This window comes from Gallinula chloropus, assembly GCF_964237585.1.
Source record: "Gallinula chloropus genome assembly, chromosome: 15".
NCBI lineage: Eukaryota > Metazoa > Chordata > Aves > Gruiformes > Rallidae > Gallinula > Gallinula chloropus.
In genome coordinates, this window is record NC_140100.1 from 742,506 (window position 1) to 770,470 (window position 27,965).

The 27,965-nt window shown below is 53.2% G+C and overlaps 2 protein-coding genes across 3 annotated transcripts; one reads left to right on the top strand and one right to left on the bottom strand.

The window, feature by feature from the left end:
• Positions 1-5,292: 5,292 nt before the first annotated feature.
• LOC311197415 (uncharacterized protein) lies at positions 5,293-7,438 on the bottom strand. Its single transcript, XM_084271170.1, has 3 exons — positions 6,789-7,438; positions 6,472-6,650; positions 5,293-6,061 (listed from the first exon to the last, which is right to left on the bottom strand). Exons 1-3 carry the CDS (start codon positions 7,171-7,173, stop codon positions 5,684-5,686), a joined length of 942 nt encoding a protein of 313 aa, XP_084127296.1. The 5' UTR covers positions 7,174-7,438; the 3' UTR covers positions 5,293-5,683.
• Positions 7,439-16,967: 9,529 nt separating this feature from the next.
• On the top strand, positions 16,968-26,889 carry RNPS1 (RNA binding protein with serine rich domain 1). Of its 2 annotated transcripts, none has more exons than XM_084271311.1 (7): positions 16,968-16,987; positions 20,593-20,748; positions 21,056-21,247; positions 22,345-22,447; positions 24,299-24,452; positions 24,914-25,055; positions 26,751-26,889. In XM_084271311.1, coding segments are annotated over exons 1-7 (855 nt in total). In that variant the 5' UTR covers positions 16,968-16,985; the 3' UTR covers positions 26,857-26,889. The 2 variants fall into 2 exon arrangements, with proteins under 2 accessions (XP_084127437.1, XP_084127438.1); XM_084271312.1 differs by lacking the exon at positions 16,968-16,987 and adding an exon at positions 20,080-20,227.
• Positions 26,890-27,965: the final 1,076 nt, after the last annotated feature.

A 27,965-nucleotide genomic window follows, 5' to 3' on the forward strand; every position in this document is an offset into this window, starting at 1 on the left:
CCTGACTTTCAAGGATATCTCTGCTGGTAGTGGAGGCTCCGGCGCTCTCGCTGTGTACGGCACCAGCAGGATTCCTGGGGGCATGGAGGCAACGGCAGAGAGCTTGGTGGATGCCCTGGTTTACACCTGTGCGCACGGCAGAGCTGGAGGACGCTTGGACGTCCTTGGGCCATCTTACACTCTGCCCTGCAAGGATGACAGGTGAGGTGGCTTCTTTGGGGAAATGTCTTTGGGTTCCCTGTGCCCCCAGCCTCCAGCTGGCATGGCACTGAGCTGGCTGCCTTCTCCTGCCTCCTGGACAGCTGAGCGTGTTCACTGGCCCCAGGGTGTAAAACACAGAGGTGGGGTGCACGTTGCAATGGAAAATGTTTCCCTGCCCTTGGTGTAGGGAATTGAACTTTGTTCCTCCACTGCTCCCTTAACTTGCATCCCTCAGGGATGTGCCTGGCATCACCTGAAGGAATGCAGCCCACACAGCAGATCTATACATGCCTCTGCCAAAACCCCCCAGGCAACAAACCAAATGAGAAGGGATGTCCCTGTGAGCAGCACAACAGAACAACACCCAGCATCCCTTCGCTCCTAGATGGACTCAGCAAAGAGGGCTGAGCCCTTCTCTTGGTGGGAATACTGCAAAGCTCCTCCTGTCCACTTGATCACCTCTCTTAATTAAATCTGCCCTCAAGTCCTCTGCTTCCCTGTCCCATCTGGTATGACAGGAGGTTCTGTGTTCATAGCCTGCCCCATGACCATGTGTGCACAGAGCACAGCCCCACATCTTACTCCTACAGAAGCCAGTCATACCAAATAGGTCTGCTCCAGCCAAGCTCAAGTCTCCTCCAAATGGTGGGCTTGGCTGGACCCATCTCTCTGATGGCTTTGTTAAAGCTGGTTCCAGCTCCAGCAAGCTCAAGAACTGGGTTCTGGGAGGGATTTGTGGTTGGAGATGGGAAGACATTTTGGTGCATGACATGTTGGTGTTCTCCAACTCCTCTTCTAGGGCCAGGCCCGTGTCCCTGAGCCGCTGTACCCATGGCAATGCCAGCACAGAGCTGCAGTTTGTCCTCTCAGACCCTACCCCTGGCCTGCAGAACAGCTGTCCCCAGGACGCCTTCGCAGTGGATCTCCACCTCTGCTTCCTGACACACAGTGAGTGGAGCTGGGTGTGCCCACAGCGGTGTGGGACGGGAGGGTTGGACTGGGGGGGTGGGGAGCTGATCCCCAATTCCCATGGCATGGCAGGGGTGTGCTGATGGGGACCCTGCTGCCTCCCAGTCACGAAACAGGACATACTGGGGGAGAGCTGGTACAGGCACCCGCGGGTGGATGTGATGGCAGAAGGCCAGAAGTGAAGACTCACCCTGCAGAGGAGGGTGGGATGCTGAGGAGGGTGGGATGCAGAGGAGGGTGGGATGCTGAGGAGGGTGGCATGCAGGCTCTGGAGGAGCTTTCCTCCTGAGCTCAGGCCTGAGGCGAGGGGTGCTGGAAGGGGCAGACAGCTGCGAGCTCACTAACAGCCCCGAGCTGCGCCCAGGAACTCGGGTGTGCTTTCCTCCTAGGCTGCCTCCCCTGGAGCCTGCGCCCCAGGAGCACGCTGCAGAGCCTGGGCTGGGCCTTGCTGAGCACGCTGGAAGAGAAGTGCTCCTGCCACGCCTCTGAGCTGTACCTGCAAGGTTGGTGCCCTCCTCCCTCACCTGCCCACCTCTCGGGATGGTCCCTTCTCACGTCAAGCTCACCAGCTTGCACCAGTGTGAGGGGGACTGGTAGTGGGTAGTGGGATTTCAGCAAGGAGAGAGCCTGACACGAGCTGCTGACTGCAGCAAGGGCAAGCTGGAGGGATGGTCTCTGGTGGTGCCTGGGGGTGTCTGCCAGACGAACTGAATATCCTAAACCTGCAGTGCAAGAAGCTGTTTGCACTCGAGAGAGCTCTGGTTCTCAGCTCGTTCTCTGTCAGACTCCTTCCGTGCCCTGTGCTTGAAGCACCTGACCAAAGCCTCACTTCTGGAAGTCTTGGGGACTGGCAGCTTTGAGGGAGGGAAAGATGTCTGAGTTTGAGTTTTGGCTGGTTTTGTAAGGGAATGAAGGCTTTGCAGCCATGGGTTGTGTCCCTCACCCAAACACATTTTTGAGCCTTTGAACAATTTCAGACAACTCTCACCAGCAAGTAGACATCATGAGGTTACTAAGTACAGTACAAAGTGTTCTGCTGGGTTGGCAGGACAACTCCAAGTCCGTTTTGTCACCAGAAGGAAGGGTGAGCATGTGTTCACCTGTGGCACGTCATGGCAGTGTGATTTCAGAGAGGTGGGGGCAAGAGGGTGAAGAGCATGGGAGCAGGAGGGTGTTACTGGAGCAGGGCATGAACTGATGGCAGCAGCTGGAGGGTTTCTGACCTTCCTGCTGTTGTTTCTCTGCAGAGCTGAACCTGACCTGTGTGGACTCCCTGGTGAAGGTCTGGGGCCAGGTGTGGGCTCGGCTTCCAGAGCAGCTGCAGTTGATCAAGACCTGGCACCAGGACTTCATGGCCAGTCCCCACCCCTTCTCTGTGGAGGAGAGTGTGCTGAAAACCAGCCCTGGGTGTGTCACCCCACAAAACCCACTGTCCAGGTCGCACAGCAGCGGTGAGTAGGAGGAGGAGCTGAGCTTTGTGATCTGCTCCCAGCACAGCAAGCGGGGCTGGGGCCAGGGCCAGGCCACGTCTCCACGTGAGGGGGCAATGCAGGGCAAGCCAGCAGGGCCGTGTGGTGATGCTTCCCAAACACAGACGCTTTCCAGGAGCTGGTGGGTTGTCACACGAGAGGTAATGACAGTCGGCTCCTCCAGTGTGATGAGGGAGTCAGCCCTGGATGCCCACTGGAAGTCTGGGTGGCTGAATCTTCTCATGGGACTGGGCTTCAGCAGGGAGCACCTTGCTTTTGGAGCTGTTGGACACACAGCCCAGAAGCCCAATTGTTTGGAACAGCAGCTGGCACCCAGGCTGGAGCCAGCCAGAACTGGCACGCTGCAGGGGTACAGCCAGGAGGGGTGGAAGAGTGGCTCTCCCAGTCAGGAGGCTGTGACAGCCCAACCTGGTGTTGCCCAGAGGAGCTGTGGCTTGGATGGGGCTTTGGGCACCCCGGGCTGGTGGGGGGTGTCCCTCCCCATGGTGGGGGATGGTACCTGAGGGGGCTTTGAGGTCCCTTCCCACCCAAACCGGTCTGGGGTTCTGTGACCTAGTGGCACCCTGTGCTAGGAGAGGTCATGGTACAACGTTCCATCTCTGCCTTTAAACCCTCAGCTTCCTTCCAGGGCTGGGAAATCGCCCTGTTCATCCTGGGTTCTCTCCTGCTCGTGCTCTTGTTGGTCAGCCTGGCATTTTACTTCATCAGAAGGTGAGAAACCTCCTTCCCATCTGCCTCGTGTCTCTCGCCCTCTCCTGCCCTAGTGCTCGCTCTCTGATCTCTGCTCAGGGACTGGCCCCTTCACTCAAGTGCACTTCTATATTCAGATGCTGCACCCAGACACTCTGATGTGTTGCTCCTACATCTTGCAGCAAATGCTTTTGATGAGGCAGGCTGCAGGTTCCATGGCAGGTTAGGATGGCTGTGGATAACGATAGGCATGTCAGTGGGCACAGTGTAAAGGCCAACAATCTTACAACAGCCTGTGGTGGGAGAGCAGAGAGCTCCAGGCTGGTGGCCTGAAGGAGAGCAGTGAGAGACAAGCTTTGGCCACGGGAAGAGCTGCTCTGCAGAGCAGGGTGGAAGCAGTGGACACCTCAGGATTACCTTGGTGAGAAACAGCTTCCACATTATAACATGATGCCACTTCACACAATTACTTGGCATTCCCTAACGTTGTCAGCAGGCAAAGAGCAGCTTAACCCTCAGGCTGTGTGTCTGAAGCAGGTGTTTCAGTGGATGGGTTATTTACCCAGCCCAGGGATTTCTTTCCATTAATTTTTACTGGTCTTTCATCACTGGATGAAGGTGCAAGTGTTAGAAATGAGGGAAGGTCTTCAAATGCCTTTGGGGAATAGAAAACTCAATATTGGGGGAGGTGTTAAAAAAGTCCTGTAAGGCAGGTGTAGGGAATCAGGGTGCTTTCAATTGATGAACATGTGCCAGGTGATGGGAGGTGTTCTACTCCATTTTTTTCCCCAAAACATTAACAGAGACCTTAGTAAATCTGTGCCTGCTGGAGGCTGGTCATCCAGCCCCTGCACCCTGAGCACAGAGCAGAGATGCACATGAGCTGCCTGGTGGGAGAGAGCAGAGCTACTCATCTTGTGTCTTCCTCTGTTGCTTTTCAGACGTCCCCAAAATTACACCAACATTGAAATGAACGACTGTGGGGAGGTGGCAGCAGACTTCTGATGCTCCTGGGCACCACTGCAGCAGCAGGGTCTAACACCACTGGGGCCAGGCACATGTCTCTGGGGGGGCAGGCTGGTTTCCAGCTCCCCACTGCACTGGGGTTGCTGCAAGGACCTGCAAAACACCCAGGTGCACATCCCCATGTGTACAGGAGTGTGCCTGTGTGTGAGCAGCTCTCTCCATGTGTACACACACCTGAACTGTTTCTACACTTCTAAATTTTTAATCTCAGACTAAAAGACTTCAAAGGAAGAGGCTGGGGACTTCTTCTAGGCAAAGTGTGGTGACCAGACAGACAGATGCCTGTTGGGCTGATGCAGAGGAAGGATTCACTGCTGGGGGTGAACCAAGGCCACCCTCAGCAGACCTGTCCACCCAGCAGGCAAGTCCAGTTTCTCATGGCTCTGGACTCCACTGCTGCAGTGGAAGTACATCAGCCTCCCCTGAACCTTGTGGTTCTCAGCATCGTGCCCCACTCTGCTTGAGCATCTGCAGCCTGCAGCAGGGAGAGCCCTTGCTGCTGGGGACTACAACCATGAGGACATCATGCCCAGAAGAAAGCTTTAGAGGAGACAAATGCACAGCTCATGCCCAGATGCAACTCCTCCTTGTGTGGTCCTGCCCATATCCTGGTCAGACAGTGGGCAGCAGCAGTGCCAGACTCCAGCTCTGCTGAGTTTGGGGTGAGGAGCGTGATGTAGGTGGCATCTGCTCAGTAGAAGATTGTGTCCTACACCAGTGTGATACAACCCTAGCAGTATGGTGGCTGTAGCACGCTTTGTATGTGGAGTGGCGGTCTCACTTCATGGGTTTAAGCAGCCTGTGCAGCACCATCTTGGTGTGAGCACCCAAGAGCGATCCAGCCTGCTTGCTGGTGGGTCGAGGGGTGGGTAAAGTGAAGCAGCAGATCCCACACCATTTCTGGACCATGGTGTGTATAGATTTTTACTGAAGAAGGCTCAGCAGAGGGAGGGCACAAGGCGTTTCGTGACTCATTGACCCTTGTGTGAGGAAGCCTCACGTTTTCTTTGACACCCACCCCCTCCTGTGTCTCCCCCAGTTGCATCACCTACTCGCAGGCCCCTGCCTGCGCTGCTGAAGCCCACGGGCCCCCAGCCAGCTCCAGCGCCAGCTGGGGTGGGCAGCACAGGAGAAGCACAGCCTCAGCTTCCCAGTGCCCTGTCTCTTGTGCCAGGCAGCCCCTTTCAGGTAACGGGGCTGAAAACACCAGCGACCCTCTGTGCCGGGTGCCCCGCACAGCCCTGTCTGAAAGGGGTTTCTTCCCGGCTCCCGTCCCATCGGGGCCGAGCTGCTGGAGCTGCAGCGGGTCAGATGAGCTCCATCTTGAACTGGCTGAAGCTGGGCACACTGGGGGAGGGCTGGGCCATGGTGCCGCAGGGCCCGCAGGGCTGGTTGGCTGGCACAGTGCCGTGGCTCACGGTGGAGCTGAGCTGCTGCAGCGTCATCAGCACCTCCTGCTGCAGCCGCTGCTGCTGCTGCTGCTGGCGCTCCAGGCGGCATTGCCTCTCCAGCACCGTGTGCAGGGCCTGGCTCAGCTTCTGGAGCTCTGTCTGCACAGCATCCAGCTTCTCGGCAACGGCATAGGGACTGGGAGCTGGGGGCAGCACTGCTCCACCCCAAGCTGGGTTTTGATTTCCAGGGCTCACGGGGTTCAGAAGAGCAGTCTGAGTGCTGGCATCTCTGACCTGGAGTAGCGGGAGGCAGGAGAGAAGAGAAGGTGAAACATAACCCACTGCTCCTGCAATGGGTAGCATGAGAAGGGTTTGAGGGGGTCTGAGAGCTGCAGGTTGGACACAGACATTGGCAGAAACTGGCACGGCCCAAGGGCAGTAGTTAGTGCTGGCTGCAGGTGGGTGGGCAGTGTGCCCCATAGCCCCAGGGGGCAGGGTGGGCTTCCAGATGAGCTTGCTAAGTGCCATCACAGGAGAGTGAACCTTGGAGAGGTTGGGGGCATTTCAGGAGCCCTTCCTCCCCCATGGCCTGCCCTATCTGCATGGGTTAGATGCAGCAGGGCTCTGTGTGGGGCTGTCCTGGTGGACAGCACCACACCAGACCCTGGCCGGGGCAGATGGGCTCTCCCATCCCACCATCCTACCTTTTTCTGCAGGAGGATAGCCCTGTCCACGATCTTCTTCTTCACCATCAGGGCCGGTCTCCTTGTGTGGGGTATAGCCAGCCGTCCTCGGCTGGGCAGGGGCTGTGGGGGGGTAGAGGGGTTCCCTTGAGGGGAGCAGTTCCCCAGAGCTGAGGGGGTGCCGGTAGAACTGTCATCACCTGCAAGGGACAGTGAGAAAAATGCCTTGAAAGGACGACCTTGGGTGCTTCCCAGCACAGCACTGAGAGCCCTTTCCCTGGCCCAGTGCTGCCGGGAGTTGGCCATGGTGGCGTTTCCCCCGGGGAGCCGGGCCTTACCGTTCCCAGGGGCCAGTCCTACAGGCAGGGCCTCCCCAATCTGCCCCCCGTCCTTGCAGAGCGGGGCCACACTGATGGTCTGGATGCCCTCCTTGGTGTCCTGGCTGCCAGTGGGGCCCCCGCTGGGCATGGCGGGGGTCTGGGCCCCCGGTGCCTCGGGCGGCTCAGCCTCGTGCCCCTGCGGTGGGGGCCAGGGCTGGTCCCTGTCCCAGCCAGACGATGATGACCCTGGCTCCACGCTCTTCCTCTTGAGGAAGAGGTACACGGCCTGCGGTGTCACACGGATGTCATCCAGCTCCAGCACCTTCTTGATCTTGCGGAAGCTCAGCCCAGCCCTGCGCAGCTCCACAATCCTCCTCTTGGCACGGTCGTCCAGCCGGCCCATGGCTCCGGCACCCCTCCTGGTCCCAGCGCCTACATCCCCAGAGTGCAGCCGCTGCAGGGACGCCAGCAGCCCCCCCAGGCAGCGCTGAGCCCTGCAATGGTGCTGGGGCTCTGCTAGTGCTCTGTGACCAGGCTGCTGGCCCCGGAGGTGGGTCCTTGTGGTGCCATCCCCAGCTCCCAGCGGTGACCCAGTCCCCAGCCAAAGAGGAGAAAGGAGGCAGCTCTTCCCACTGGAGCAACTAGGGACAGCTCATAACCTGTCCCTCACACATGTGGGGCACCCTCAGATCAGGGTCTTCAGTCTGGTCCCCCAGTTTGCCAGTGGCACAGAGGATGGTAACAGGCTTGGCTCTGCTCAGTGTCCCCACCTGGACATCAGTTCCTCACTGCCAGCACCCCAGGGAGGAAGCAGGAGTGGTCAGTACCCCAGAAGCAATCCTGGCAGGTAAGTAGTTCATCACACGAGGCTAGCAGGTGCCCCCAGAGCCGCTCATCTGCTTCGTGGCCTGGAAGACAATGGCAAGCAGAACCATGGATGGCCACGTTGACAGCTACTGTGTGGAAACGGTGCTGCAGAGTCTGTCCTTCAGGTCTGGAGATGACACTGTCCTGTACCTTTGGGAGAAGCAAAAGCAAACATTCATACAGCAGCTGTACAGGAGGCATGGCTGTAAGTGTAATGACTGTAGATCTGGTGCTTCCCCTTCCCCCCATGTGCACAGCCTTGGCTGGTGGTAGCAGTGGGGATGGTTTGTGATTCTGTGATGGTTGCTCAGGACGTGGTCACACTCTGTGTGTGGCCAAGCAGGGACCACACTGCTGGTATGGCCCTTGCACAGGCATCTCCTCTAGGCTGCAACCCCAGCAGGGCTACGTGGCAGGACCAGCCCCTTCCCTTGCTGCAGGCACCACGGTGGGGCCGGGTCAGGATGGACAGTGCTCGGGGTTGTGTCTGTGTGTGTATGTGTACATATCCTCCTGCATGGGGCTGTATGTGCACACCTACACGTGGGTGTAAGTATACAGCTGGGGGGAGGGTTTTTTCCACTTCCCATCAGCTTCCTTCATTTGTAGGTGTTTTTTGGCCTCTCTGTGCTGCAGCTGCTGCCTAGAGGATGTACTTTTGGGTTTCACCTCCCCAAAATAAACAGCCTCTGGGATTTCCCAGCAGAACACTTTTTGGATCAGCGATGTGTAAAGGCGTGTTCCTCAAGTGGTTGCTGCCAAGCAGATGGGATATAGGAACCTTTTCCAAACCCCATCTCCCCAGGCACATGTGGATCATACATGTGGACAATAATGTGTTTTGTTGGCCAAGAGGCACAGAGGCTATTGTGTATCAGACACAGAAAAGCACAGGGAGAAATGGAGCCACTTAATTTGACACAGGAACTGTGCCCTTCTGTGTTTTACTTCTTCCATGGCAAAAGAAGGAGCCATTAACTCCAGAGATGTAGATTGCACTTTGATCCAGATCTGTTTACACCTGAGGGCCACCCCGTGTCCTGCCATGTGCATGAAGCACCTTGTAGATAAGAGCTGGGGGAGTGGGTATGGGAAACCTGACGTCCTTGGCTGCAGACACTGCAACTGAAGAGTGAGAGGAACAGCTCAGGGGAGATGCTACAAGGAGCCCACCGCCTCCAGCTTCCTGTGGCTGCAGGTGGAGGGAGCTCAGGCCCTGGCAAGGTACTCTGCTTTCCTCCCAAGGTGTTTCAAGACTTGGCCAGGGGACACTAGAGCAAATGCAAAGCAATGTAGCTCTCTGAACAGCTTGACAGAAACATAAGGATTGTGTAAATACCAGGAAAGCCAGCATCCCCTGCCTGCAGCCTTCAGACAGGAGGAGGGATGATGAGAGCACCTTGGAGATGCACTGACTCCTTTATACCATCCCCAGATCCCAACTTTCCTTCACCTGCTCATCACCTCTGGACCTTCCCCACCCTCTGCAGAGCTCCTGCTGTGTTGCCTTCCCAGGCCTGGGGACAGCTCATGGGAGGCACAGTGCATCCCTGCCCCACTAACCCTACATCAGTTTGGAATTCCCAATTCAGGGTAGGAATTCCCTGTAGCCCCTCAATTTGCTGGAGGGGCAGCAGGAGGAGGAGGAGTCTGGCCAGGATAGCTCCTGGCTGCAGCAGGGCTCAGCAGGATGGCTCAGCAGGGCAGGCCTGTGGGCAGCAGCTCCATGGAGATACCATCAGCACTCCAGGGCTCAAAGCTAGCTTCATCCAGGCTCCTTATTCTTCAAGAACAGCACTTGCCTCTGAAGTGGGGCTTTGAAAAAAATATATTTGCTGATCAGAAATAGACTGAGACCTGGAAACCTATTTCAAAGAAGCCTGAAAAGCAGAGTGTGGGTCAGAGTCCAGCTGGCAAGCAGGAGAGCACAGGCAGAAGGGCAGGGTGAAATCCAGCTCAAATCCTGCTCCTTTACATCATGAGAGCATACAAAGCACACAGCAGCTCCTGACTACCCTGTTGGGTAGGAGAAAAGGGTTCCAATGAAAGCAACATCACCCCTCCAGGCAATACAGTATTCCAGTAATTCCCTCCAAGATCACAACAGTCAGCCCCTCTGGCAGCTCAGGTCTGCCTCCATCTCTAGTTACACCTTTATTTAGCCAAGTCCTGCTATACACTTGCAGTTTCCCTGCAGTAAACCCACTCCCCCTTTCCACAGCTGAGCCCATCCCTTTATCCTCTTTCTCCCTCTCCAGAGGGGCTTTTCCCAGTGGAGCTGCAGCTTGTGTCACGTACACAGCTGCTCACCATTTATGAAGGTGAGAGCTTTGCACTCACCTGGTCTGCAAGGCATTTGTTCCTCTCTGCATGGTGTCAGCCAGGACAGAGCTAACATCCCCAAGGAGCCAGCACAGGTGAGCTGAGCATGTGGTTTCATGCTCCCTATAAATGGGGGCTGGGTGGGGAAGGGGTAGGTCTGTGTGGCTTCAGGATGGTCTGTTGGCTGTTCAGCAGGTTGGTAAAGTGCTTTGTGTTATCACTGTTTGTGTATTCTGTCCTAGATTCTGCTGTGGTTTCCCTGTGCTGTGTCAGGAGGCTGCCCTTGCCCAGCCCTGCTCTTTGCCTGTTTCTCTGCTGTTTCTCTTCCCCATCCCACTGCAGGGGTGAGTGAGTGGCTGTGTGCTGCTCTGCTGCTGCCTGGGGCTGAACCATCACACTCTGCAATAATTGCTGCACAAAGGAAAAAAAAATCTCTCCAACAAGTGGGAAAGAATCAGGGATTTCCCTGTGGCTGTGGCAGGGCCAGAGCTCCATCCACTTCCCAGGGCCAGGCTGCAGAGGTGCTGTGGTTCCTTGGAAGGTTTCTGTCACCAGTCAGAAGTTAATTTGGGTGGTGGCTTTGAGGGGATCAGAAAGAGGGAGTGCATCAGTGGAAGCAGGCTCACAGCACTGCAGCTGTGAGCTGCTTTCACCTCTTCTCATTCCTCTGCAGAGTTTGCATCTCCTCCAGAAAGGCCCTGGAACAATCTCATCTGGGCTGACTCAGCCCCTGCTAATTCTGGAAGAGAGCAGCACTGTGAAGTCTGCTTGGCTTGGAAGTTTCCAGACAGAGCAGAGCCACGGTGAGCTGTGTGTGGGCACCACAAGCCCCCTGTTCTGAAAACACATCTTGTATCCTGGCTGCCACCCTGTGTGCCAGCCACAGCCACACGTCACTCTGCAAGCCCTGACTCTGCTGTCGTGCCTGTGTGAGCACAGCATCACTCCCCTGTGAGCTGCAGTGGATTCAACGTGACTCCTCGTGGATCTACAAGTGTCCTCCCCCCACCCACACCCCTTGTTTTGCAGTGGGATGTGTTTTCACAGGGGAAGATGCAGTGGCTGGAACACTCGACTGACAGCTACAGCTGGAGAGGCTGTCACCCAGCACCAAGGGCTCCGGGTTTCACCCTCTGGTGGGGTGGCTTTTGAGCCCTTGCCCAGCTGGTTGGACTCACACACTTGTGTGAGCAGCTGCATGTTTTGTTACACAGCCAGACCTGCAAAAGGAATTTCACCTCAGCTTGCCAGTTAAGGGGTCTGTCCAAATTTCACATCCACCCTTTCCTCAGCTGCTGCTCAGCCCTTGCAATGCTTAAAGCCTTTGAGTCCCTTGCTCTAGGTGGGAGAGCTTCTTTAACCAGGTATCACTGCTGGTAATATTCTGTTCCATAGCTGTGTGTACACCAAAGCACAGATCAGAGTCTGGAGCAACCCTCTCATTGCTGGGATTATCTCCTTAGCTTTCCTGCTCTCTGGACTGAAAAATAGTATATGCTGAATGGAATAGCCTCAAGACAGAAGGAGAAAGAAGGCAACATGTGTGCACACCCCAGAGTTCCCTTCAGGGCAAGGTGGATTTAAGGTCTGAGGAGGAAGAGCATGAGTCCAAGTTTCCCACAGCCCAGGTGAGGTTACCTGACCCTTACCCTCAGGGCAAGCAGCAGGCTTTTCCTCTTCAGGGCTTGTCTCTGTGCCAGTGCAAGCCCCAGCTCCAGGAGGTGAACCCAAGGAAGAGAAGCTGCCCATCCTGCAAGCCCCTTGGGTTAAAGATCCCTGTCTGCACACGTGCACCAGCTGCATCACCACCTGTTTCCCCCACGCTTTCTGCAGCCCTGATGACCAGGGTTTGGATGCCAGAGTCCCCAAGAGTTAATTGTTAGTTGTGGGACCACAGAGCTGACTCATGTCTAGGAGGATTAATTTCTCCCTGCTGTCTCACAGCTGCTAGCCTGCTCTTGGATGTGGGAAAGAACTTTGTGCCACTGAAAGAGCAAGACGTGTTTCAAGTGGAACAAAGACAAGGGTGCTGGGGAAGGGACTTTGCTGGGGAAGGCTCGATTCCTTCTTGCCCTGCAGAGCAATGTGCTTTGAATGCAGTGAGCCATGCTGGACAGGCAAGCTGGTATGGCAGTGCTCTGCTGGCTTTCTTGTCCTTGGGGTCCTGCTTCAGGGCTGCCCAGCACAGCTTTGAGGGGACACGGATGGTTCTGAGCTCTGCACCCAGGCAGCAGTTTCAGTGCTGTACCAACAGAGTGGGAAGTCTTGGCTCTGTGGAGACAGGTGATGAGGAAGAACTGGCAATGTGGTTTAATGGTGCTTAGCTTGGAGGAAGGTTAATGGTATTGGGTGTCCTATGCTGGAGTGTTGCCAAAGCAGGAAGGTCTGTGCCAGGGGAGAAAGGCTGTTTCTCCCAGGCTGCAGGTGTCACCAGTGCCGTGGCTTTGTGGGATGTGTCAAGCCTTGTGGCAGCAATGATGTTGTCTTAACATCAACTGCTAGCAGCTGTACTGTGTCCTGTGTCACTTAGCCCTGGTTTGCTTTGCAGAATTGGTGAAGGAGCAGCTCTGTTACAGGGTTTGAAGTTAGATGGTGCTGCTGTTACCTGAGCCATGCTGCCCCCACACCCCCAAAGGGATAACCCCATAAAAAGCTTTTTAATCAACTGCACTTCAGCCCTCAGAATGGCAGAGAGGAAAGGATTGCATGTCTGGCCCAGGCTTTGGAAGTGAGGTAGTCAGACCCCAGACTGAGCTTTGATCTGTCTCCTTTGATAACTGGCCAGTTCCTTTAGGCTCTGCTTTCAGAGCAGCTGAGGAGTTAGTCCCCTGCCTGGCCACACTTTGACAATCAGATCCTCAAATGGAAAATAAAAAATGTAAAGGGTCTACCTCAAGACTTCCAAATGGAAGAAGATTGGGTCCTTGCCAGGTTTCTTTAATCAACAGTAATGGGGTTTGCAAGACAAATTGTGAGTAGGATGCTACACATACTTTGCTATTGACCCAGGCAATGCCATGACAGCTTCGTGCTAAGTGAGAAGCATTTCAGCTAGACTGCTAACTTCATCTCCTTCTGCAGACTAGAGATGAACCCAAATGATTTATGATTTAGAAATATGGTTCAGCACAGGACAGGGACAGTTGGACTTGATCTTAAAGGTCTTTTCCAATTGTGATTCTGTGATTTTCTGCTGTTCCAAATCTATCTGGCTACTTGTTAGTGCAGACATTGGAATCTCAGGCTAATCCCAGCTCTCTGCAGAGGTAACCAAGGCTGTTAGTGTGTATTAGAATGAAAAGTATCCAAGCCCTCAGAAGACAAATCCCCATCCTCCAATGCCTCTAATGAAGCGACACAGACTCTGCTCTCTGAAGCCAGGCACACATCTAACCCCACTCAACGCAGGTGCAACACAACCAAACACAGTGACAGACCAAAGTTCTTCCAGCAAAGGGACAAGTTTGGCATCAAGAGGTCACAGGCTGAGCCAGTGCTGCAGGACAATCCCTGCAAGCAACACCCTGCACCTCACCGCAGCAGACGAACAGCAGTGGTATAGTGCTGCTGCGGGCAAGATAGCCCACTGACCACCTGGGTCTTCAGGGGCTCAGGAGGAGCTCTCTGTAGCCACAGGACCATGTTGATGCAGCTTCACAACCCAAAGCCAACGAACAGGAAGGAAAAATGAAGCACCCAGTGGCAAGATGGTGCCACACACAGGAGAAGCCTTTTCAGACTTGGGATATTTAGAGAAGCCACGAGTGGAGCAGGTCACCTGCAGAGACAGTGGTAAGTAGCACTGCTGTCATCAACAGCCTGGAGGTGCAGGAATGAGGGGACAGCAAAACGCAGCACTCACAGACCTCTGTTCTTTCCTTTCCAGCCCATCTGTGCCTCTTGGCTAGAGCAGCTTTGTGATCAACTGCTGCCTTAAATCCACTGCCCAGCAGTCTGCTGACACACAAGCAGTTCCTCAAGAGGGTCTGCACCTCTGCAGGAAACTGCCAGGCAGGTTTCAGCTGGGGAGCAGCATGTCAGATCAGGCATGCCACTGGCAGCTGTGACACTGAGCCTCAGCCTGGCACCAGACCTCTGCATCCCCACTCCAGCGTGTCCCCTGTCTGTCTGCTCCACCCAGAGCAGCACCCTGCCCAGCACGGGGTGACTGTGGGCGGCAGGAGCTCACTGACACTGCCCTCCTGCCACCCCTCCCTGCTGCTCACATCCCCCTCAAACTCACACTGCGAGAAGTTTCTCTCCATCCTTCCCCATCGGTCTCCCAGCACCCAAACCAGCTCAACGCACAGAAGCAAACAGGCAGAGCATCCACATACAGGGACCAAAGACGACTGCTGGGATCCTCCCAGGCCATGGCACCAACTTACTGCTGCTGCATCCTCCGGTGGCTGTGGCCAGCCAGGGTCCCAGCACAGCCCAGCTCTGCAGCAGCCAACTTTTTGGGAGGCTGCTGTTTGAAAAGCTCCTGCCCTCTTTGTTTGGTTGGGGCAGAGCCAGCAAAGGCTGCCGGGAAGGTCACCCAGGAGGAGACATGTACTGGGAGGGAGGAGCCCTCCTCTTAACCCTTTCGGGGCAGGCTCACTTCAGGGCCACCAGAAGCCACATCACACTTGCAGTCTCAGGGTGCAGACCTGCTGTCAGTCCCAGCCCAGATGCAGGTCGGCTGTGGCCGTGGGCCCTGTGTCAGAGTGTGGAGGAGAAGCCCTGTGGGAGCAGAGCTGGCCTCCCTAGGGGTCCTGTCCAGGCCTGGAAGCACCAGCTCCTTGTGCAGGACTGGTGATGGTGGGCAGCCCTGTGCCAGCCTGAGCTGCTGGCCTGAGGCAGAGGATCCCAACAGTGCCATTTGCTCTGAAACTGAAGCAGATGCATGCTCTGAGCTGTTCTCACCTCTGCTTCTGCCTCCAAATGAGACGTTCAAATGTCTGCTCTTGCTCAGGTTTGGCCTAGTCGTGACGACTGCCAGCAGCCACTGAGATCAGACCCCTGCACCCTGCCAGGCTGTCCTGTGGCTGCCCCTCCTGCTCACAGCTCTGTGGCATGGCTGGCAGCAAACTTCCATGCCTTCCCAGTCATGTTACCTTTCTGCTGGTCCAGGGAACTCACCTGACTACTGGAGAAACGAGAGGCAGCATGAGAACAAGGGTGTGCATGGCTTTGGGATCAGCTGGCTACTACACCTTTGCTGCAGTTTAAAAATGTAAACATCGTGCTCTAACCCTAACAGCAGCGAGCCCAGAGCACTGGGAACAAGCTCCTGCCCAAGGAAGCACATCTCCTGCCCTCCAGACCTCCTGCCCAAGGAAGCACATCTCCTGCAAGACCTTCTCTCTGCAGTAGTACTGAGGGTGGAGGCTGTGCTAGGGTAGAGCAAGCAAAGGCTGTGACAGAACAGTACAACCTGCTGAAAGCCACAGGTCCTGCAGGTAAGGGCAGCTGAGACTCATGGCTTCTCTTTGTGAGCTCGAGAATGAAAGCTACAGTAGTTAAAATGTGTAAGTTACCAGCCATGCTGGGCCAGCCCCCAGGCTCCTCTGGGTAGGCACCCTGTCTCTAGCAGGCTGACTAGCAGGTGCTTGCCCAGAGTATACAAGCAGTGTAAGCACACAGTAGCACTTCCTAAAGCACACTGTCCCCAGTGTAGCAGAGACTTTCCAAGGCGGCCAGCAGCATCCTGGCTTGTGTTAGGAATGATGTGGCCAACAGGACCCAGGCAGTGACCGTACCCTGTGCTTGGCACTGGTGAGGCTGCATCACGAGTGCTGGGTTCAGATTTGGGCCCCTCACTGCATGAAGGACATTGAGGTGCTGGAGTGTGTCCAGAGAAGGGCAACAGAGCGGGGAAGGGGCTGCAGCACAAGTCTCGTGAACAGCAGCTGAGGGAACTGGAGCTGTTTAGTCTGGAGGATGCTGGAGGGAGGCCTGATCCAAAAGGGCTGTCAAGCACTGGAAAGGGCTGCCCGAGGAGGTGGTGGAGTCACCATCCCTGGGGGTATTTAAAGACGTGTAGATGTGTGCTTGGAGACATGGTTTAGTGGAGGGCTTGGCAGTGTTGGGTTAACGGTTGAACTTGATGATATTAAAGGTCTTTTCCAACCTGAATCATTCTGTATTTATCATGACAGTCTTTCAACTGGCATTGTCCAGTTTGAACCCGTGTAAATGGAGTAGGCTACAACACCCCATGGCAGGGAAAATCGGCCCTTTAACAAGATTGCTATGAAGAAAACCCTCTTTCTTTTTCCTCCTAAACCTTGCAGAATTACATCCATGCAGTATCCCCTTGGGTTTTGCTGCAGAAAAGAAACCAGCTCTGCTTGCTGCGCATGGGGTGCTCACCCTGTTCTCGCTCGGATTCTGCAAGGGAAGCAGCCAGGGCACCTCCTGGCCCTGCGCTGGGGAGCTGCAACCCCTTCCCTTCCCAGAGGAGAGCAAGGACTCCCGTCTTGGGGGCGTAAGGAAAGGACGGGTGATGCCGCCTCAGCTGACTGGCATGGCTGCTCCTGGAGAGGTGCTGTGCTCAGGGGCTGTGCTAGGGCCGGGGTCGGAGCACGCTCCCGCTCTCCTGCGCTACAATGGGGTCCAGCGTGACCAGGTCAGGAGGTCGCAGGGCCCAGGTAGGGCACCCACAGCTCCAGCGGGGCCGCGGGCTTCCTGCTGAGCTCACAGCGCATGGGTTTTGGAGAGACCCCCCAAACCGGGCACAGCGGCCCTCCCCGCGCGAACGCCGCTGGGCGCGGTGCCCCCTGAACGCTGCGATTCCTTCCCCACGTTCCTCTCGCGGCTCTGGAGCCGAGCCGAGCCCAGCCCAGCCCAGCCCAGCCAGGCCCGCCCGTCCCGGGCCGCCCCCCAGACCGGCGCTTCCCGCCCTGTCCCTTTAAGTCCGCCCCCCCACCCCTCCTTTGGCGTGTGACGCCATCAGAGCGCGCCGCCCGGCGCCCCTTCCCGCCCGCGCTGCGTCCATCGCGCGCGACGGGCCCAGAGCGGCGGCAGAGTCGGGCGCCGAGGATGTGAGTGGGGCCGGGGCGGGGGCCGGGGCCGCGGGGGATCGGCGTCCATCCGGCCCGGCCGCGGCGTGGAGCGGCCTCGCCGCCGCGCAGGGGTGCCGAGGGGAGCGTGCCGGAGCCACCGAGGAGGAGATGGCGGGGCGAGGGTCAAAGATGGAGCCTCGGCGCTGCGGCCTAGCGAGCCCGGGGGCGGGGAGGGAGGGAGGCCGGGCCGGGGAGGGGCCGGGCGGGGCCGGGCCGGGGGCCTGGAGGGGAGCCGGGACCGGGGGAGAAGGAGGAGGGGGGGCGGCGGCGGGGCGAGGGGGGTGTCTCGGCGCTCCCTGCGGCCGGGGCGGCGGGAGGAACGCTGTGCGGGCCCGGGGGCGGGCGGGCCGGCGGCGCCGGGCCTGGCGGCGGCGGCGGGCGGCGCGGGCCCCGGGGTGCGGGCTCTGCTCTGAACCGACTCTGTGCTTGGTCTGTGCTTTTCTCTCCCTGTTCCTCAGCCAGCGCCTTGGCTTCGCTCATAGTATGGCAACACGCACGGTGCGGTCAGCAGCGACAAGCCCTCGGTCCGCCCGGCGCCGTAACGTACCCCCTGGCGTGCGCAGCGGGACGCGGAGCTGGCTGCCCCCGCGCTCCTCCGGCCCTGCTCGCTGTAGTTAGCTTGGGCGGGCGGCCGTAGATTTGCAGATAACTGCCGAGCCTTGAGCCCTCTCCTCACACGAGGAAATCTTTCCCCCCTCTTATAAATGAGGATCTGAAGCAAACGGCCAGTAAGGGACTTGCCTGTCGCGGTGCAGCAAGTCCGGGGGAGAGCTGAGTTTGCTTCCTTTGCTACAGAATTGCAGCTCTCTAGGAGTGCAGAGCAGCTCCTTAAAGCGGAGAGGTGTGTGTGTGAAATGAGTATTTGGCCTGTTGTAGATTGCTGCTAGACCTTCTGGTTTGGGGTGGGTGCTGGAAAAGCATTGACTCGTTAGGGATTGAGAGGTTTGGGAGCTGTAGGGAAGAAGCCTGTCACTCAGTGTGTCGTTACACATCCTCCTTGCCACCTCCTCCAGTGAATGTCCGAACACATGCAGTGTACCCACTGGCTGTGTCTCATAGGCTGAGCTTTCCTGCTGCACTGAGCTAGGCAAGTGGTGTTCTTGAGCGAGGTGCATGTATGTTGATGAGAGGAAGTGCTGGTTAGTTAGGCCACTGAAATTGTGTGTGACATCATCTGGAAGCTTGCAGGATGTGTGAACATCATGTGGCTAGTTTGTCTAGTAAGTGCCTGTCCTGAGGAGCAGCGCTAGTGCAGTGGCTGGAGTTACCCCAGCAGCAGGCTGGATAGCAATGAAGCTGCTGTGTGCTGGTCTTCATCTGGGCTCCCTCCCTCCTTTCCAGTGTGGGTAAAACTGGAGGCAGCTGTCAGACAACAACAGATAGAGTTTTGTGTGGCTGAGCTGATGAGCAGCATCGCTGTGACAGTCTGCAGGTGAAAGAGATGGCACAAACCTGGCTGTGGTATGTTTAGGAGAAGGAGGGTGGGAAAGGAAAACAAGGTTTTTGGTCTTGTGAATCCAGAACCTTGTGTGTTCTGCTCTTCCACGTGAGGCAGCGGGTCTCTCACGGTGGCTGTCAAGTTTTGAGCTGCAACCCTCACCCTTTGCACGAGAGGCACAGAGCTGGTTCACAGGGTCACTCAGCTGGATGATGGACACAGGTTTGCTTTCCTTCATCACCTTTGCAGCCGTTATGGACTGCATTCTTACTGCCACTGGTGTCAGAGAGGACATTTCCTTGCCCAGCAACCCCTGCCAGGGTTGTGTGGTGGGCTTTTTGGTCTCTGTGCAGACAGACATGGGTGTTTCCTGACTTTCTGGATCTGCAGAGCTGGGCTTGCCAGTTTTCATTTGGGTTCAGTTCTGGAGTTGTATTAGGGAAAACCGTGAGGCAGAAAATCAGGAAGGTGAGTTCAGCTTTTCAGAAGTGATCTCTTCCCAAACTCTAAATTTAGTTATAATTTAGAGAGTAAAGTAATTGCTTATGAGAATCTGACACCAGAGGCATAGAAACAGGACTGTTGGATGCAGTGAGCTGGATAGTTTCCCTTTTCTTGTTGACTGATTTTGCCTGTGATGCCTGTGGAGATGGAGACATTTCCCACATCGTCCAGTACTGTGAATGTTCAGTGCCACTTCAGATAAACCATGTTTGTCCCCACCTCCATTTCTTGCATGTTTCATTCATAGGTAGGTAACCAGTGTTACCCTGGAGCAAATCTGCCATGCTCTTTCAGTGGTTATCTAAACCTGATGTTGGAGGCAGCTTTGTAATGCTGCTGAACAATCCACATGGAATAGTAAAAATGCAGCTGCTTGTGTAGACATCCTGGTGTGTGATGGATGCAGCCTTCACATGGGAAACACCTGGAATTCAACCAGTGCCCAGTATTTCAGTGTTAGTAGTGGGGTGTTAAATTTGTCTCCAGAGTAAAGAGAGAAAGGATTTGGGCTAGCTGAGGTCAGAATCCAGTTTAGACTTTCTGTTAAGAAGTTAAAAGTAGAATCTGCTGTTGCAGGAGTGCAGCAAACTGGGCCCTTGAATCTGGTCTTGACAGAGCTTTGGAAGCAGCTTGGTGAGGCTGAAATCAGCCATAATTCACTGGGGGGCTTGTTCTCAACACCCCCTTCTTCCTGACAGATACGTGCTGCATGGCACAGATTGGCTTTGGACAAAACCAGTGCTTCCTCCCTCGGAGAGAAAGCTCTCAAAAGGCATGAGCTGCGTGCACATCCTGAAGAGAAAACGGGTGTCCTCTGCCTGCCATTTCTTGGTTGCTGAATAAATAAGGTCCTTTGTACTCTTGTGAACACCAGCATGTGGATGTGGACTTTTACACGAGGCGCACGGTGCCGACGTGAGCAGCACAGGGGTTGGCTGGTAAAGGCCACGTACCAGTACACAGAACTGAGGTACTCTGTAGACGGCAGCTGATGCCCAGTGTGCTGCCATTGCTGCAAAGTGGGTTTGTTGTTTTATGCCTATCTGTTAATTTCTTGTTTCTAAACCCTTTTATCTTGTCACTAGGCTGTTCTTTGGAGTTTATTGCGCTCGAGTAGGGATCGGTTCTCAGAATCAAGGAGTTAGAAGTGAGATTTGAGATAAGTGAGGCCCATTCGGTGCTGCTTTGGACGCCTCCGAAGGGGAAATGGAGTTATCAGGATTGAAAAAGAAGAGTTTGCTAGGACTCAAAGAAAATAATAAAAAATCCAACACTAGGTAATCATTCTGTCCGAATTTTCTAGGCTTAACGAAAGTTGGGATGTTACAGGGTACTAGGGCTCTCCCAGTGAGGGTGAGGAATTGGAAATGTACCACTTCTGCCTGAATTTCTGTATGTGAGAATTTCTGTATGCTATAGCTGTCTTCCTAGCTGCTCTGTAATGTAAAATATTTTCCCTTTTCTGTAAAGTCCAACCTTGCCTAATGCTTTAACTCTGCAGTTATGGTGATCTTGAGTTACATTTGGAGTTTGATGTGTTGTGTTTGCTGTTCTGTTCTTTGTTTGGGTGTGGGATGGGGTTGGTTTTTGTTGGTGGTATTTTTCTGTATTAAAGAATATCTTCTGCAATTTGTTCTTGAAGGGCTCCCTCACCAACCAAGCGCAAGGATAGGTCTGAAGAGAAATCAAAGGACCGGTCCAAGGATAAAGGAGCCACTAAGGAATCAGGTGAAAAGGATCGTGGTCGAGATAAGACACGCAAGAGACGCAGTGCTTCCAGTGGGAGCAGCAGCACCAGGTAGTTACTCGTGCAGGAGGTAACAAACTAACAGTGTGTTCAGAAACCACCAGCTTGCGTTTTGGTACGTTTCATTCCCTGTGTCATGGACTTGTGAAAGCTCACATTGTGTTAGTCACAGTGCAGTTTTGCCTCACTCTAGGGGTTTATTTTTTTAGGCATGAATTTCCTTTGGCTGTCTAGTGAGCAGTGGAGCATCGGTTTCCATTGTTATCTCTCAGTTCCACTCTCTGTAACTATCATAAGATTTTCAACCCTTCTTTTTCTGGGTGCTCCATTCATGCCTATTAACACACTTCCCCAACAGATCCCGTTCCAGCTCAACTTCCAGCTCAGGGTCCAGTTCCAGCACTGGTTCTAGCAGTGGCTCTAGTTCTTCTTCTGCCTCAAGCCGCTCTGGGAGCTCCAGCACCTCACGCAGTTCCAGTTCCAGCAGCTCCTCTGGATCTCCAAGTCCCTCCCGACGGAGACATGACAACAGGAGACGCTCTCGCTCCAAGTGAGTGCTATTTGCCTTCTAGGAATTACCAGATGGGTGTGCTCCTTTTGCTTCCAATCAAAACATATGCTCTGTAGGAAGAAAGATTAAAAATCTTATTTTACAGAGTAATTTTAAATACTGTGTTTTGTAGAGGCAGTTTTAATCAGTGTTTCCCCAGTTGTATGGGTACTAGATGGAGTAAAAGCTCCTTGGTTCCTGTGAATTGCAGCCAAGACTAACACAAAAGGCAGAGCTGCAAACAGTGTGCACATGGATATGTATATTCTTATGTGTAAAAAAAGTAAAATGGGAGGGGGAGGCAAAGGAAGCATTTCCCTGTAAGGGGTAGGAATCAAGCTATGTTATTGTCCACACAGTTCATCCTTTGGGTAATTCTGTAGCTAAGGTGCTTAAGACTCATAAAATCTGCTGAATCAGCGTGTTTCTTTAGCACATCACTCAATTTTCAAACAGTATGATTAAGAGGAAGGAGAAATACAAATTTTCTGTGTACCAAACTTTTTACAGAATAAAAATTGCATTCCAGATTGATTATTGGGCTTTAACCTGTAAAGAAATTGTGATGTGCAGCTACTTAAATAGTTGGGGTTTTTAACTATGACTTTTCTGGACCTCTGTAGTGAGCAGAGGACATAGAAACACAAGTCATGGAATGCATTAATTTGCCTGGTTGTGGTGTCCTTGAGTGTGAAGTCCTCGTTTGGTCTACTTAATTGTTGAGGCAAAGAATGTATTTTTTTTGTTTTAGCAACTGGGAAGTTCTTGAACTGGGGCAAGCAACTTTGAAGAAATGCTGAATTTTGTGTTTGTTACCCTAGTTGCAGCAAAGTTGAAAACTCAAAAAAAAAAAAGAAAAAAAAAGGTTCTCAAATTCCAGAAGGTTCTAAAGCAAAAGCAGACATGGCAAATGCAAGTCCTGAGGTGTTTCTAAGTGGAATATTCCTGCCACCACCCCAGCACTTCCTACCCTGTAACTTCTCAAGCAAAAAGGTGCCCTCCCAAGAAAGATTGTACTTACTTACATGTGTTAATAGCTGGATTCATTTTGCCTTGCACTCTTCCTGAAAACTGTACACATTCTCTGTCAAAATCAGGTCCAAGCCACCCAAGAGAGATGAAAAGGAGCGGAAGAGGCGAAGCCCATCACCCAGACCTACAAAAGTTCATGTTGGAAGGCTCACTAGAAACGTGACCAAGGTAATGCTGTGCTCCCCTGTAATATCAAGCTTGTGTGTCTTTTGTGAGGACATGAGTGGTTCTCTTTAAGCTCTCGAGGCTTCTTTGTTGCTAGCGTGCTGCTGTTGGAAACTCTGGTTTTGTGTCTAAATTGTCGAGTGAGGAAAATTTTGGAAGCATTTTACTGGATCAGATACAGTGCAGACTTGAGACTGTGGTGTGCAAGAGGTCTGGCTGCTTTGTCAGTATCTCAGACCTCGTATCTTGCCTTATTTCTAGAAAGAAACTAGAAGTCAGGACAATAGCTGAAATCACCTTGGAGGCATTAAGGGTATCTGGAGATTCTTGCTAAAGGATCTGGAGAGAGCTGGGTTGATCAAGTTGTCTTGGCTAGAATGTAGTTTAAAAGGTCTTCAGAGATAAAAGGTTTACAGTGCTGAAGAAAATGGTATGTTTTTACAAATACTAAAGAGTTCTCAGTTGAGGGTTGTGGTGGTTTAGCCCTGACTGGAGACCAGACGCCCACCAAAGTCAGTCTATTACTCCCTTTCTTAGTTGGACAGGAGAGAAAATAATATAATATTAAGAGGCTCAGGAGTCAAAGCAGGGACAGGGAGAGATCATTCTGTCGTCCACGGCATGGGCAAAACAGACTCAACACAGAGTGAAGAAGAGAAAACTATCTAACTTATTACACTGCAGTAAAAAGAACAGTGAAAACCGGAGTTGGGAACGGGACCAAACCTTAAAACAAAAACAAACAGATCTTAAAACACTTTGCCCCCACCACTCCCTTCTCAGCAGACTTCAGTCAGGATTTCACTCCCTTCTTCCTCCCCCGCACGCAGCACAGGGGGGCAGGGACTGGGAGATGGGGCTTCGGTCAGTCCCTTGCAAGTTGGCTCCCTTCTCAGCTGGGAGGAGGTTTGTGTGTGGGGGGCATTCATTCCACACCCTCCCCCTGCTGCACTGTGGGGACTCACCCACAGGAGACAGTCCTCCACAAACTTCTCCAACTTGAATCCTTTCCCCAGGGCTTTATCTCTTTATCACAGTGTCTCTCAGTCCCGGTCCTCCACAGGGTTATAAGCCTCCCCCAGCAAACCTGTTCCAGTGCAAATCTCTCTCTCTCTCATCTCTCTGTCTCTGTTTCTCCTCATGGCTGCGAGTGCTGGCAGGGGTTTGTTCCAACGTAGGGTCACAGCATCTCCTCTGTGTCTCCACCTGCTCCATCCAGCACGGAGCCCCTCCACAGGCTGCAGGTGGGGTCTGGGCCTTGTCCATGGGTTTCTCCAGGGGCTGCAGGGGCATCTTTCTCTCCAGCACCTGGGCCGCCTCCTCCCCCGCCCTCCCCCGGCCTTGGTGTCTGCACAGCTCGTTACATCTCACTCCCTTCTCCTGTGGCAAAATGCAGCTGCTTGCAGGTTGTTTTCCCCTCTATGTGATTCTCAGAGGTGTTGTGACTATCTCTTGGCCTTGAATTGCCTGAAGTTTACACTTTTGAGGCTGGCAGCAAACTGTAACTGCTGCTTACAAAAACCATCTCTGCAGCACAGCCTCGCAAAACTGCAACAAGGGTGTAAGTTTCCTTTTCAGTACCCAAGAGGGTTTTTTCACTAGTTGTGTTTCTGTAACCAGTGTTGACATGCAGCAGTAATGCTGCTGCACCTGAAGGTTTGAAAGCTGAGGAGGAACCGAATAGGCAGCAGTAGAGAAAGCAATGGTCATCCTTTCCAATGGAACACGTCTCTTCCTGGTGGTGGCATTGATTTAAAGCTAATCCAGTGCTGTGTATGTCTTTACTGCTCTGCACCAGCCAGCCCTGGTCAGTAAGTGTGCTCCAAGTCCCTAAGACTCACTCTTTCTCTGCAGGATCACATCATGGAAATTTTTTCCACTTATGGAAAGATTAAAATGATTGACATGCCAGTTGACAGGCTAAATCCACACCTCTCTAAAGGTTATGCCTATGTGGAGTTTGAGAACCCAGATGATGCTGAGAAAGCCCTGAAACACATGGATGGAGGTAGGTATCAAGTGCTGTAAGGAGGCTGGGTGCTTTTGAAATCTGGAGCAGAGGGATTTGATCTATAATTGAGTTAGAGGTGATAGGAAGCCTTTGGGGAAGCCGTCTGATAGACTGGCTGTTTTCAGCCCAAATGGCTTTGGCTTTTGTGTGGCTCAGGACAAAGCTAAACCATCATAGAACTATAAAAATTGAGTTTTTTCAAAACAGTAAGAAAATTCTCTGTTTCTGTGAAAATCTTCCCGGGTTAACATGTGAAACTGCAATTTTATGGCAGATTAGATGAAGATTTGGTATGTACATGGACTTTGTCGAAATAACGCCTGTGTGGGTGCTGGGAACAGGACTGTAGGTTGATTCGTGCTTCAGTTGCTTGTGACCAAACTGTTGAGTTGCAGTAATGGGATGTCTGGATGTTAGCACTGGAGAACACTTGCTTCTTCCTCTTGTTGCCTAAAAAGGCCAGATCGATGGTCAGGAGATCACTGCCACAGCTGTGCTGGCACCACGACCTCGGCCGCCTCCCAGGCGCTTCAGCCCACCCAGGAGGATGCTGCCGCCACCACCGATGTGGCGCAGGTCACCCCCTCGCATGAGGAGAAGGTAAGAGCTGTGACAATCTCTGTCCTTCTCTCTGTAACATGTTGCCACTGGAAGACTCTGCATGGGGACAATTGAATCCTGTTGGGCTTGACTTTCCCCTCCCAATGACATTGGTGCCTTTTGACATTAGTCGAACTTGGATCATTCTTCTTAACTCAGCACCAGGGTGACCTGCTCTGGTCTGCACCCTGAACACCGTGTTGGAAATGTCACGTGCATTCCAGCTGTTCCCTGGAGTCTCTCCTGCATAAGTGCTTTGAGGTGAAGTGGGAATGGCAGACAGCTTTTGGCAGCCTGCTCCCTTTCTGAAGCCTGTGCACCTCCCTGCTGCCTTGTGTCCATGAATGGGCACATGCCCACAAAGCAGTCCTGTGTCAGGGGAGTGTGGTCCTCTCTCTGCAAGATGGGACCTGACGTGCACAGGACTGTTGTGCACCTTGGGGCTACCTGAACATGCTCAAACAAGTCTTTTGGAGTCTTCTCAGCATCTAGATGGACTCTTCTGTCTTGGATATCTCCATAAGCTCTTGTTGCTAGTAAAAGTGTGTCCCCTTTGAGCCACTTTAAGCCTGAGCAGCAAGTTTAAAAAATGAGAACTAGTCACTGTGGCACGAGATCTGCTGCCTGTGGGGCCTCCTTTAAGCATGCCTTTTACTGAGGTCCAGCAAATGCTAGATTTGGCATTTCCCACTTTGTTGTTTGCTTTCTTCCTGACATGGTTTTGCCCCAGCTGAGAGCCGAGCACCACGCAATCGCTTGTTTTTTAAAAGGAAGTGGAGGGGAAGTTGAGGGGGAGGAAGGGAAGGGAAAGGAAAAAGAAACCAAAACCCTGTGGGTTGGGATAAGGATAGTTTACTAGAATAGCAGAAAGATGAATAAACAATAATAACAGGACTTTAGAGCAAAAATACATGAAACTGGTGATGCACAATGCAGTTTCTCACTGAACCACACAACTCAGGCTGTGCAGCCCAGAGCCGTCCTGGAACTGGAACGTCCCCAAAAACCACGTGTCCTGGAGCCGCCTGCTCCTCCTCCCACCAGCCCCCTTTATACTGAGCATGACATAACTGGTATGGAATACCCCCTTTGGCTAGTTTGGGTCACCTGTCCTGGCTGTGTCCCTTCCTTTCTCATTAGTGGGGAAGTATGAACACCTGAAAGAGTCCTTGATTGCTTGGCAACAACTAGAAACATGCTGGAACCTTGGCATCATGCTGGTGGCCATACAGATTGATAACAGTACTGAAGAGTTTGAAGTGTAACTATTTAGAGTTAGGCTTCCTCTAGGAAATGTCCCTGTGATTTGAAAGGGCTCATGTCGATCCTTCCCCTGAGCAAGACTCAAAGATGACTTCAAGTAAAGGAGAATCTAATGTAGAGTGAACTTGAGCTTGTTTTACTTGAGGAAGAAGACAAGATTCTTGCCTGTTCTTTGGATAATATCCATTCTTTCAACTTCCTGAAGCAGAGGGAGCGTAGCCAGAATATTCCTGCTGTGTAGTCGATGTCTGAATTGCCGTTTTCCTCTCTGGAGCTGGCTGTATTTTGCTGCAGCTCTTCTACCGTGGGTGATGGGTGGGTTTTGGGGGGTGATGTCGGGAAGTGTTTTTGAAAAGCTGTTTGACAAGCTGATAAATGACTGACTGAACCCTGCTGTCCCTGTCTGCTAACGAGAGGCTTCTCCTCTGTCAGGTCCCGGTCTCCTCGGCGCAGATCCCCTGTCCGCCGGCGATCAAGATCCAGATCTCCCGGGCGGAGGCGCCATCGCAGCCGCTCCAGCTCCAACTCCTCACGATAAAGCAAAAAGACTGGACAGCTTTTTATTTTTTAACTTAAATCCCATCAGACTAAATATTGTATCTTTTTTTTATAATGGGTCTGGGTGAGGAGTGAGAGAGAGAGAGAGAGAGAATTCTGGCAGTGAGGGCAACCTAAGAGGAGGAGAGAGCAACAGCCCGGCCAGTAGACAGCCTTTGCTGTGGGGCTTCTAATTTCCTGGCATTGAATCTGAATTATTTAAAAATGGTTTTGATTTTTCTTTTCTTTTTTAAAGGCTGCAAAAACATCTTTACCAGATAAATAGAAGGAAAGATATTATAGCCTCTCTTTCTCCAGTTAGCAGGCTGCTGCTTGGTGATTTCTAAATGCTTAGCACGCTGTACAGATGAGCATGTAAATCTTGAGCTATTTCAGCACCCCTGTATAGTAAGATGGGAAGGCATTTAACTTGATCTCTAGGTGCCAGCACAGGATATTTTGGAGCAGCTGGAGTCCAGATCTGCCTGAGACTTAAATACCGACTTGTCGCTTTATTCCAGTTCCCAAACAGAAGGTTAGTTTCTGCACATTAAGCTCTTCTGTGACACATATACCAGGCATTCACCACAGAAACAATGCTCCAGCCTAAGGAACATGATACTTGAGAAAAGAAGCTGGAAATCTTAAGAACTGGTTTGTAGCTGCCCCCATAAGTGATTTCTTTTACCTTTTCTTAAAGGGTTTTGGTAAAAACTTCCTTCGCAATCCCCCAGTGAAACGGTGTGAGTGCTTCTGCTTCTCCAAATCACAATGGGTGACTGAGCATCAACCTCTGGAAACTGCAAGGCAGAGAGGGAGGCTTGAGGCCACGATGCTGTCTGGATTGACTGGGGTTCACATAGGGAAAGGCAAAGAATTTACCACCTGTTGTACAGTCAATACTATAAAGATTTTTGTTTTGTATAACTTTGTAGCCTTTTGGGCCATGTTGTGTTTGTACTTGTGTAGAACAAGCGACTATTGAATAAAGCAGTAGGGTTGAGAATAACCAGCCTGCCTCGCTCCTTTGCCAGCCCCTTGCCCCGTGCAGGAGGGGTGAGGATGGCAGCTGCCTTTTGAATTCCAGCAATACCAGCATTCACATGCAAA

Coding starts and splice junctions, on each gene's coding strand:
- LOC311197415 (XM_084271170.1), bottom strand. CDS start 7,173: ATGGGCCGGCTGGACGACCGTGCCAAGAGGAGGATTGTGGAGCTGCGC. Junction 6,651..6,788: donor AGGACTGGCCCCTGGGAACG/GTAAGGCCCGGC, acceptor TGTCCCTTGCAG/GTGATGACAGTTCTACCGGC. Junction 6,062..6,471: donor CTATCCTCCTGCAGAAAAAG/GTAGGATGGTGG, acceptor CCGCTACTCCAG/GTCAGAGATGCCAGCACTCA.
- RNPS1 (XM_084271312.1), top strand. CDS start 20,157: ATGGAGTTATCAGGATTGAAAAAGAAGAGTTTGCTAGGACTCAAAGAA. Junction 21,248..22,344: donor AGGAGACGCTCTCGCTCCAA/GTGAGTGCTATT, acceptor TGTCAAAATCAG/GTCCAAGCCACCCAAGAGAG. Junction 25,056..26,750: donor CCCCCTCGCATGAGGAGAAG/GTAAGAGCTGTG, acceptor CTCCTCTGTCAG/GTCCCGGTCTCCTCGGCGCA.